The sequence below is a fragment of the Vanacampus margaritifer genome, chromosome 9 (assembly GCF_051991255.1).
Source record: "Vanacampus margaritifer isolate UIUO_Vmar chromosome 9, RoL_Vmar_1.0, whole genome shotgun sequence".
Lineage (NCBI taxonomy): Eukaryota > Metazoa > Chordata > Actinopteri > Syngnathiformes > Syngnathidae > Vanacampus > Vanacampus margaritifer.
In genome coordinates, this window is record NC_135440.1 from 13,953,862 (window position 1) to 13,966,144 (window position 12,283).

General features: G+C 39.8%; 1 protein-coding gene across 1 annotated transcript in view; it reads left to right on the forward strand.

Annotated features, from left to right (window-relative positions):
• lars2 (leucyl-tRNA synthetase 2, mitochondrial) overlaps positions 1–12,283 on the forward strand; it is a 33,518-nt gene that overhangs the window by 12,390 nt on the left and 8,845 nt on the right. Inside the window, exons 7-13 of the mRNA XM_077576666.1 lie at positions 247–390; positions 3,228–3,335; positions 4,489–4,648; positions 5,106–5,210; positions 5,592–5,707; positions 6,460–6,743; positions 9,897–9,995. Of these exons, the coding sequence (XP_077432792.1) occupies positions 247–390; positions 3,228–3,335; positions 4,489–4,648; positions 5,106–5,210; positions 5,592–5,707; positions 6,460–6,743; positions 9,897–9,995 (1,016 nt within the window). The remainder of the gene's footprint in view (positions 1–246; positions 391–3,227; positions 3,336–4,488; positions 4,649–5,105; positions 5,211–5,591; positions 5,708–6,459; positions 6,744–9,896; positions 9,996–12,283) is intronic.

A 12,283-nucleotide genomic window follows, 5' to 3' on the forward strand; every position in this document is an offset into this window, starting at 1 on the left:
AGTACTTACTCCAGGTTTCTTTTGGAAGGATAATGATTCATTTTGTTGGTCTTTCACAGTGACAGGAATGATTATTTTTTTTAGGTCTTCTATAGAAAGCCTTTGATAATGTGTAATGAAGTGTGACAACCTTTAAATAGAGCCTACGGTCTGTCTCTTTCAATTGAAGCTGCTTCCTAATCACTGCTTTCACTCTTCATGAACAATTTGCGTGTGCGCATGTGTGCGTGCATGTGCACTATTCAGGGTGTGGTGAACTGGGACCCCATTGATCAAACAGTACTGGCAGATGAGCAGGTGGATGAAAACGGTCGCTCTTGGAGATCTGGTGCTCCGGTGGAGCAGAAGTTGCTCACTCAGTGGTTCATCAAGACCACACACTACGGAAAGGTACAGTTGTGTGAATTCTTTATGGAATTTCGCCACTTGAACTCATTTATGGTGTTGACTTTTTTTGTTTTGCAACTTGGCTTGTCAGCATTCAGAGAAAAGTGTATGAATCAATCAACCAGTAATCCTTTGTTTTAGAGAAAACAATTTGAATTTGAAGTAGGTGTGATAATTGCTAGTTGTAACTTTTTGCTCTTTGATTGTACGAGCATGAATAATGCAGGGCGGTTTTGTTCATGAGATTCTGCTTGTCACTCAAAACTCACAGATGAACACTGACTTACCATCTCTGAGCCGTGAGTGACAGGCAATGTGTGTTTCACACTTGTGATGAAGCCAGAATGGTGGCCCAGTCAGTGTGACACACATATTCATCCAAGGCCTTGTAAAAACCGCTTGGCCATTAACGGCTCCATTAAAGCAATCATTTCCATATTCGAAACCTCACACGTTTCTTGGCGACACCGCTGAAGTCGCCCATGCTGGTCCATGTCAGAGGTATGAGTGGAGGTGGGAGCAGCCTACTGTGACAATGTGTTCGCGCATTTCTAATTTTCACTGACAAACGGAGAAGTGGGAAGGAAGGAAGGAAGAAAGAAGAATGTGTTAAGAAATAGAAGTGAGAGAGGCAGATGGAGAGGCAGGAAGGCCTTGACAAAATGGAGCATGCCAAACATGCCCGTGATTTCCTCAACATCCATTTCCCCCACTTGCCTGTTCATGATGACTGCTAGACAACATTAATTTCAGATTATATTTATGCTGCACTCATGCTGAAGTGTGTCTTGTAATGGGGTTTTTTTCTGAGATGATTTCAGATGACAAAAATCATTACCAAGATTGATTATTTTGACATTCATTTGTGTGGAATTTCAAAATGTTTCGTGGACATACTTATTGCTTGTCATGCACTATCAAACATAATTTATTGTGTGAATGAGCAATCAAGCCTTCACAATATTGCTGTAGTTCAGTCCAAGGGAAGTTATACAATTTTACTTTGTCGGAAAATAATCCATTTCAGATATACAGTCCCTTCCAAAAACATTGAAACGGCAATGTCTATTCCTTTGTTTTTGTTGTATACTGGAGACATTTGGGTTACAGATCAAAAGATGAATATCAGAAAAAAAAAAGCTTTTATTTCATCTAAATGTGTTAAACAACTCAAGACACAGTAGCTTTTGTTTGTAGCCAGACAGTTTTCAAATGATCAAAAGTATTTGAAAGGACATTATTAAATGAAATTAACGTGAATAACATTTAACATTTGGGGGAATAACCTTTCCTTGCAATAAATGCATCAAGCTAGTGACCCATTGACTTCACCAGACTGGTGAATTCTTCATTTGAAATGTTTTTTACGGGCCTTTACTGCAGCTGGGGGTTTCTGGGGTTAAAATGCAAGCTCTATTGGGTTAAGATGCAGTGATTGACTATTGTATTTTTTGGGCATATTGACTTGGAGAGAGCATCTCACAGATTGTATCATAATGCTACCAAATTGTCCTCTGATTGCTCTGTCATTACCTTTGCTGCTCAATGCCTATCGGGGCGATTTATTTTGCATGGTAACAGTGAACACCTATTCGTGGTTCAATATTCATGTTTCATATGTTACCTATTCACCTTTTTTTCCCATGGAACCTATCATTCCATTTGAGGAAAATCCCACTTATTTGCATACTTTTGTGCTCTTTTTGTAAGGCATAACAATGCCACAAATGGTGCCATTGCCCTGTCTAATAGGAAAGTAGTAATTGGTGTCAAAGTATTGTTGAAGTGCTGAATCTCTGAGAGACGGAGATGTTTGTACGTTGGGGAGGAGCAAATTTCCGCCTGGCTATTAGTGGATGTTGCAAAGAGTCTCATATGCATGTATATGTGCAATTCTGGTGCCTTTTTTTGCTAAATCAAATCTTCTGTAAGTAATTTATTTTCAAGGTTTTTTTGTCAAACGAGTTTGAAATTATAGTGTTTTGAGATTAAAATTTGGGGTGTGCACTGTGCAGTATTTTTGGGTTCAAATATTAAAATAGTTAAACATAAACATTTGGGGGTACATTTCTTACACTTTTTTTTGCGGCAGAGCTTGGTCCCTATCCTTCACGACTATTAGGTTTTATCTACTGTACAATTTAGAAGCCTATAGCTTTGATTTCATTCTGGTTGACTGCATCAGATAAATCCATGAGAATTTTTACAATTTTGGTTGCTGAATAAAATACTTAATCAGGTGACAAAGCATGTGCTTCTTTGCTTAAACATGCACGCGCACACACAGCAACAGCTTTAGGCCTTGCTATCTATATTGAGTAGTGCTTCAGCTTTTATTGGTTGCCATGGAGACAGCCCTTGCCCATCATAGTTCTGTAGCACACGAATGTTCTCTCTTCCCAGACCGTGATATAATTTCCGGATTTAGTTTTTTGTCCTGCTGTCGTGAAAGTGATGACCGTAGCCATTGTGTGTGGTTTCAGATTTTAATATGTTATCAAAATGAATGGTGAGTGGCACAGTTTGAGTGCTTGTGGGTAATAGATTGTGACAGTCTGAAAAGAAAATAGAGAAGTATAACAACGCAGGCCTTTGCCCAGCTGTGACATTTTGACTTGGGCTTGGTTGATATGCAAAGGTTCCTTTTTTCATCATGCAGAATAACTGTTTGTGACTGTTTGTATTTTACAGGCGAGTCAGAAAAAGTCGGGCGGAATTTGATATTGATATTTTTGAACGTTAACAGTGATCCTGTGAACAAATCCCTCTTGAGCATTTGCATTGCAGTAAAGTTCCATCTAACTAAGTCTTAAGTTATTTTTCTGTTTCTTCCACTGTAGCCTCTTCTGGACAGCTTGTCTGACCTTCCGGAGTGGTACGGGGTCAAAGCCATGCAGGCAAATTGGATTGGAGAGTGCACTGGCTGCTATTTTGATTTCAAACTCAAGGTGGGTCTCTGCTTGTTATTTATTCATTCATCATTCTTGCTTTCTTTGGCACTCTTGACCTTCTTTCACTAAGTACTTCTGTCCTTTTCAGCCATGGTTTTTCATCTTTCTCACCAACCTGCTTCTTGCTTTTTAGATTGTGTGATGCTCCCATCTCTTGTGTTTCTATTGAGACTCAGAGTATTGAAATCATGTGTTGGTATAAGGGGTGTCAGGCGATTACAATTTTGAATCATAATTAATCACATTATATCTATAGTTAACTCACGATTAATTGCTAATTTTATATCTGTACAATAAAATGTACATTAAAATATTTTCCTAAGTTTTCATACTCTTGTTAACATAAAAGTGGAAAAAATGTTAAACTAATAGAAATATGGCTGCATCTTTTAGTCATTGATACAGTAATTCCATAATAATTCATAAAATTCATTAAAATTAAAAAGATGTACTGTACTGTTAAAAGCGAGTGTGATATGGATTTGTGTTGAGGTAATTTTTACTGCCACTAGGTGGCATATTTGCATTTGTAAGACTGCGACAGCTCAATGCATTTTTCTTTTCATATTCAGAGCGATCTAATGTTTAACATGAAGTAACTTGTGAAATTCCGCACATTTGTAAAATTGTAAAATACAACTTGACCCCAGTCTCCACAAATATATGCATTATTATTACATTTATTACTGCAAGTTTTTGACATGGACGTGTCTGCTGCGTTGCAAATGGAATTCCCCCAGTCTAGGCTTTCCAAGTAAGGGGCGGTCATTAATCAAGTGTTTAAAAAAATGGTGGCGTTAGAGGAACTTTAAATTAACTCAAAATTAACACACTAATTTTGACACTCCTAGTTGGTACCAAATAACAGTCTTGGAGCTGCAGTTTAAACAATTAGATTACCGTAAAGTCATGTGTATACCACGCACCCGTGTATACAGTAATACATGTGTGACTGTGAAGGGTTGTTTGTCTGAATATGCCCTGTAATTGTCTGACAACCAGTCGAGGGTATACTCCACCTCTCACCCAAAATCATCTATGATTGGCTCCAGCGCACCTGCGACCCTAATGAGGATAAGCGATACCGAAAATGGATGTATGTTTACACGTTGACTCAAAAGCTCCCTGATGATGATGTCTCATTTCTCAGGTGAGTGGAGAGGAGACGGGGGAGACTCTGTCAGCGTACAGCTTCTCCCCAGAGGCGGTGTTTGGTGCAGCATACCTGGCCATCCTGCCCTCCCACAGACTGCTGCATGGGAGCAGCTCAGTCCGCTCTGTGCTGGAAAAAGCCTGGCAGCCAGGCAGAGGTGGGCATCTCTGTGAACTGTATTCAGACGTTTTGGTTTATGGCTTATGTAAAAGTGCATGTTATTTATGCGGAATGGGAAATATTGTGAACAGAACTTTTTATGCGTTCAAGAATGTGTTTGTTTTGTGCAAAACTGTGCTTACGTTATTGTGGCACCAATTTAGCGGCATATTAATATATAAGGCCCTTAGCAGTTGGCATTTTGGTTCTCTTGCATCTCTTGGGCTAAAAAAAATACAACATACTGTAACTCTAAGCCAACTGCTGAGCAACAATGGGACAGAATATGTCTCTTATAGCGTACAATACAGTATATACATATTTGAAAACAAATACTTTAAAAACTGAAGGTGTATGATAATTGGATTCCTTCAAATAATCTTTTAATTAAAAATGTTAATTAGCCATAAGGGGAGGCAGCACTGCTTTTTCACTCCCTGCCCTCTTATTTGCAGACTCCCTGACAGAGGTCACAGCTGTCAACCTGTTCACCGGCCACGAGGTTCCTATGATTATATCTCACAAAGAGGCATTTGATGGCTATCTAGACACTGTGATTGGTAAGTTAGCTGTGTGATTGTGCATTTACCTAAAATTACATTATATGCATTTCGTTGATATTCAGGTAAATGTCAAAACGACAACAAGACATTAAATTCAGCCATAAACATTTTTCAACATCATGAACTGCAAACTGTCGGTTGTATGCAGTATTGTGGGTTGCATACAAGTCCATGTGCTGCAAGTTGTTTATCTCAGAGTGACTGGCGGTGGACTCTAAGGGATTGCTAACAATTAGCCGCGTCACATTAATACTTAACATTAAAGGCAGGGAGGCTTGTCGGCATCCTCAAGAGAACTGGGCTGAGTGTTTGCCTTTCTGTAAGCATGTATTTGTGTTGTCTTTCGTGTTATGTACACACGGCACCTTTGTCCACCAGGCACACCAGACTGCAGTGAGGAGGATTTGGCTGTGGCCAAAACGTTGAATTTAACGTGGATCAATGTTCTGAAGAGCCATGAAGATGGGACACAAATTGTCATTAACTCTGATAAGGTGATGACAACCACAGCAATGATGCCATTAACATTTCCTAGGTGTATCTGACATGCGCATGTATCTGTACGCTTCGCTTAGAATGATAATAAGATTTGCGATTGTAAATATTAAACGGTTACAATTTACTATTATTTATTATTATTTAGCCCAACCACAAGCTCAAAAACTTGATAGAGAAAAACTGAGATCAGTTTTGAATTCTGTGTCAAAAAATGAGTGTAAAACAGCTAGCTGTCAGACCTCACTCAACAAAAATTGTGTTCTCCAGGTTAATTGGTCAGGACATCCTAAAATTCAGGCCTGACTTCAAGGGGAAAATTGTGCTCAAAATTGGAACGATTATCGGTATGTCCGTACCCAGCTTGATGTTCATCTGTGCATCTTAACAACACTGCATCTCTGCTTAGATTTTGGGTTTGACATGGTCGTCTTTCTGTGTAGTCCGATAAGAAGGAAAATGCCAGAATTTCGCCAAGTTAGCTGTCATGTGATGTCATTGTTGGAGAATCTGTGGAAATATTAATTATTGATTGTGATGTCACAATTGGGCCAGAATCTGAACGGCTCGCTTACAAACGGAGAGGCAGCTCACAAAAAAATGTATATATTTTTTTTAATTAATTGCACACTTGGTGGGCATATACGTAGTTATTCCAGAGTCTGAATACTACATACTGTAAATACAATGCTATTGAAATATAAATACCTCTTGTTCTTCCCTTTTCTCATTCTCTTCCTGATTGACACAGTTCTCAGGACTCACCAGAACACAAGCTTTTGACTCCATTACCGAGAAGGCCAGGGAGCTGAAAGTGGGCGGCCACCTTACAAGCTCAAAGCTCAGGGACTGGTTGATATCAAGACAGCGATACTGGGGCACACCCATTCCTGTGGTGCATTGTGGGTCTTGTGGTCCAGTTACTGTGCCCGAGGAGCATTTACCAGTAACGTTGCCAAAGCTACAATGTCTTTCCGGAAAGGGGGCTTCGCCACTGGCGGCTGCCCATGATTGGGTCAATTGCAAATGCCCAAGGTAAGATTATTTTGATGCGATATAGAAATACTGCAGTTTTGAATATATTGTCAGGGAGCAAAATCTAGATTTATTTTTAATAATGCAGTGCAAAAACAGACAGAGGCATGCGAATGAGATGTTGTCTAAACAGCCAGGTCTGATTGTCAGCTGTAGCTCATTACCTGAGATCAAAACTTGCTAACGTAATGTGTTTTTGTGCAGCACGGAGGTCATAAGTTCTCCAGCTGCAAGGTGTGCATCACTTACAATTAATGACCACATTAAGTGGTAGTAGAGGGGAGTAATTTTCGCAAAGACAGCTTAATTGGTCTAATTGTAGCTAAAATATTGGGTTTGCACCTCATTGCTTCTTTTAGGTTTGTTTTTATTAAAATATAGCATTCTGGGAATTCATATTGCACATTTTTAACACAGTTTATAGTGGCTCATCACAAAACATTAAGATGCAAATAACAAAATCTCAGCTTCGCTGATATTATTGAACCTGTAAGCGTTTTGATAGTCATTAGGTCCTCTAAGATTAGCAATGGGAAGTGCACCAAATGGGAAATTCTCCCAGAAAACAAAAACAAAACTTACATAACATATTGTAGCTGTCAATATTTTTTAATTGCTTCCACCTTTTAAAGCTTCACAGCAGTTCGGCTCCCTTGAACTCTTGAAGTCTTTTTAAGTCAGATCAAGACTCTCCAGGTCCTGCTGACGTGCAAGCAGGCAAGATAGCAAGACAAGCAGCCTCTGAATCACCATCACCCCATTGAGTAGAATCACATTATCAGATCAGTGGCTTTGCTCAAATGTGTCATGTTGCAAATTGAAAGCAGAAAGGGTAGATAGAGAGGATGTTACTTGCTTTTGATGGAACATTGCAGAATGTGAGGCTGTATGATTTTGTTTGCAGGATGAAAACAGAAACATGTTGCTATATTACTGTATTTTGTCTTGACAAAATGAGGACTGGTGGTCCCTTTATTAGCATAGGGAGCTTCTAGTGGGAGCCTACAAATTTTGAAATCATTATGCTTTTGTTTCTACGGAGCCCCTCTGCCGTGCGTGGGTACAGATGAGTAAACTGCGGGTACAGATGAGTAAACTGCGGATACAGATTACTAAACTTTGGGTACAGATTAGTAAACTGTGGGGACAGATTAGTAAACTGTGGGGACAGATTAGTAAACTGTGGGAACAGATTGCTAAACTGTGGGAACAGATTGCTAAACTGCTGGTACAGATTGCTAAACTGCTGGTACAGATTGCTAAACTGGGAGTACAGATTGCTAAACTGTGGGTACAGATTAGAAAAACAAAAATCATACCATGGCACCAGAGGGGCTCCGTATGTTTCTGATTGGGTTTTGTAAAAAATAAAAATAAAAAAGATGAGCGAAGCATGGGATGATGACACAATGTAGTTTACATATGGCAACTTTTGAGTGAAATTTTATGTACGCACATCTCGTGGCTGTGAATGAACTCCGTGTTTGAAAAACCTGAAAATCCAGATTGATTTGAGGCGCGGTGATGCGAATTTCTGGCTCAATAAAACTAATCACCGCCATGGCACCATGTTGATTAAAACAATGGCCCATTCAGTCTTAGATGGCACAAGTCATCAGATTGTGTTCACAAGCTTCCACAAAGCCACAAGAATTCCTCCCATCAGATGTGATTGATGGCCGTAATCGCGAAGGCGCTGTTATCGTCTCACTCCCCATCTCCCCTCCGTTGTTAAGTGTCGGTGGAAATTTGTTCCCTTCACTCGTCGAGCATGTCCAATTAAAGTTTGAGTGGAACGCAGAAGAACACAGTGATGAGAGCTGGGCGCCTGGGATGGAGCTTCATCTGTCCTTGAGGAAGTCATATCCTGTGTGCTCATCACGTCTTCAACTCTCTGCAGCTCTGTGAGGTGGCCTGCTAACTGAACCCTGGCTCGGCTTAGCCTGGCTAGGAGCTGTTTATGTTGTACACAAATTCCCAGGTAGAGACAAGCTACGTTGGTACCACTTTGATAGATGAAGATGGAACAAATGGAGACTCACAGTCCAGTGGGCTGCTGACTCGTCCTCTTCATCTGTTTTCAGACCTTTTGACTCCCACCCCACACCTTGTAGCCTACATATAACAAAACATAGTTTGCTAAAATATAAAGTGAATTTTACCTCAGTGGAATAAATAAAGTGGATTTGTGGGGGGTTTTCAAGGATCAAAGCAGGATCACAATTGTGTGTGTCATCTAAGTTGATCTTTAGAAGTCTGTACCAGCTGTCTGTCCAGTCACCACATTCCGGCCTCTGATTGTCCAGTCTGGTGTGAGGCGAAAATGTGCCAAATCTCCCACACTCAGAAAACCTTTCTAATGTCTCTGCGTCTGTTTGGGTTCTTCGGTGATAGCCTTGGCATGGCTTCCCCCTTTTCATTTTCGTGAAATAACACCTGACTTCCAAATATTAACCTTGTTACGCGTTAGTCTTGTTGCTAGGCAACCTCATGGTCTTATTTCATCATCACCGTCTGCCTTGCTATATAGACTAATATGGTGGATGCACGAGGGGTTTTGGCTTTGTGTGTGTCATAAGTGATTTTGTTTGAGTAAAATGTTGGACTGGAAAATACATCAAGAAAGCTGCATCTATTTTTCCTTTTTTGTGTGCAGTCTGGGACATTTTTAAACTCTACCGAGACTCATTACGAAGTGATAAACAGATGACTTCACTGTTCCACATCCTGATTTATATAAATGTAAACAACTGCAACTGTTTTCCTGCTTCTTTTTTTAAATCTTCTCCCATCCTCTGTCAAATGCTATGTTAGAAATTCAGTCCACAGAGCAAGCAAATACGGTTTGGCTGGGGTAAAACAGGGCACAAGGTGACATTTCCAACACAAATACACGATCATTCCCTTGTTAGCACAGCCTGCTTGTCAGGGCATGGGACCAATGTTTCAGTGCCAGTTTGCTTTCAACTGTGCTTGTCTACAGAGGCTTGACCTCCACAGCCAGATGGAGGCAACGTCATACTCACACAGTTATCACATAGAAATGCCATTTCAAACAAACTAGGGTTCGCTCATCTGTTAGCTTTCTAATTTACAAACTTAATATTGATCTTGTCACACATTACTGTCTTTTTTTTGTGGCTCTCGTTTCAGATGCAACGGCCCAGCAAAAAGGGAGACTGACACCATGGATACATTTGTTGACTCAGCCTGGTATTACTTTCGTTACATCGACCCTCATAACAAAGACAGGTATATTGCACTAAAAATTGGAGGCCAGTCACAGAACGAGGCTTACTTTGATTTTTGTCTGTATTTCTACCCAATTGTTATTCAAACTCATAATACTTGGAAACACATTTTTTTGTTGAGTTAGGTCCTTTAACTAATTTTTGGGTGCAGAATCCCAAACAGACTTCAGTTTTTCTCTTATCACGTCACATTTTAGCGATAGTACTGACCTATAGGGAGCTTCACACCATAAACTACACAAACAAGTTACTATGTAGCTGTGGATAAGTCCAATCGTCAACAGCTCTTCTTACTACAGCCAATCAGTGGAATTTTGCTCATCTGGAGAACAAGATGTGCTAGAAAAAAGAACCCTGAATGCAATTTTAGTTTTAATCAACATAACTCAACAGAATCCCCCCCCCCACCAGATTGTTCACCAATATAATTTAGTTTGAGTATACTTATAAAACACCAGTAGGTGACAACTTTCAGATGTTTTTAAACTTCGATTAAGACATCTTAACAGTTTTTGTTTTTTTAAACTGAACAAAACAGGTAGACAGGGGCATTAAGTCGAATCGCCTTCGTCAAGATGCTATGTACCCTTTAGTTTTTTTTTTTAAGTGTAATAATTATGAATGTGAAAATGTTACCTCAAATCACTTGTGCAGTTTATATATATATTTTTTTAGTAGATTACATTTTTTAGCATTTCTTATGGGAAAAAATTGACGTGTCCCAGAATGCATTTTTGTGTTTAACCATTTTAGAAACAACAATGTGATTCAGTCTATTTGTACACTACTACAATCACAATACTAAAAAATAAATATGTTTCTCATAGTGTCAGAAATAATGATGGAGCTCTTTGAGGCAGCATTTAATAAAGCTGTGCAGATCCACCTAAAATAATTATATGGAAGTGTATCCTTGCACACATGATTGTCTAATATCACCCACTCTCCCACTTTAGCTATTTCAAGCATGCATATTATAGCCTCTGTGGATATTCCGCCACCCACTTACACGCACACATCCACACTAAACACACTCAACACACATACACACGCACACACAAATCCGTACAAAGTTGAACTCTCTGCCCATAGGGATTATGGAGCCCTGCTTGTCACTTGCTGGGATGTTGGTGATGCCCTAAGCTTAACAAAACAGATTTTCCTTTCCCCTAGCTTCTCGGCAGAGCCGGAAAGCAGTTTTAAAAGGAGTTTGCGGGGGACTTCCCATCCCATCACTTTTTTTTTTTTTTTTTGCAGGGTAGATTATGGCATAACAGAAAAAGCAATTACACTATTTGTGTATTACAGTCGGCCTGCTGAGTCTTACGTGCACGGAAGTGATGAAAAGTAGGACGCCGAGCATGCTGAGAGAAGCAAGCAGGAAGGGAGGAAACAGAAGTGTGTTTTGTGATGTGTTAGAGGAGCGTTGGCCTGATGCCAACTCACAGGCCAAATTATTTTCAGCCTTGCGAGTTCATAACTTTATCCCATGGTTCAATTATCACCAGACACCAGTCGCCAGAGACGGGAGGGAGAGAGGCAGAGAGGTGTGGAGGAGGGTAATTACCACAGCCATGTGTGACACATGCTGTAGATAGCGCTCTGCTGACCATCAAGCCTTAAAGCTAGCCACATGCAGTCCTCACGCGTGTCATATCTTTCTCCACAATCGCTTTTCTGGTAATAAGATGGGTGGTGGAAGAGTCATCAAAGCTGGGACGAAAAACACACCACATCATCGGATTCTGTGTATCTAGTAAAACAGCGTTTTGCACCTCACACAAAATTTTCACTACATTGTGTTGTTCCACACAGAAAAAAATATGTGTTTGATTTTAATTCATTTACTCCCAGCCATTTTCACTGAAACAATCCCGTTCGCTCCTGAGAATATTGTGTTCTATTGCTATAAAAACATGGAACCTACCAAAAGAAAGATCTCTTCTTTCATCAGGAAACAAAGTACATTTCTATCTGTTTCCATTTTGCAGCAATTAGCATTGGAATTATTCACAAATATGTTTAGAACTGTGGGTAAATGGGCTTTTTTTCAACATGGCCCTGGTTGATCTCTTTTGCGCTGGTGGCCGTTTTTTTGTTGTTGTAATAACTACCATTTCCTCAACCCTTCTCTGCAGTTGAGAGGCTGCATCAAAGCCTTCTGTATGCTCTAGCATAAAAAATGTGTAAATATGTCTTTGGGACATTTAAAACATTTAAAATAGAATGTATTTATACGTTTTTAGGAGCAAATTAGTTAAAAGAAACAAAACTATCTCCCTTATCCAT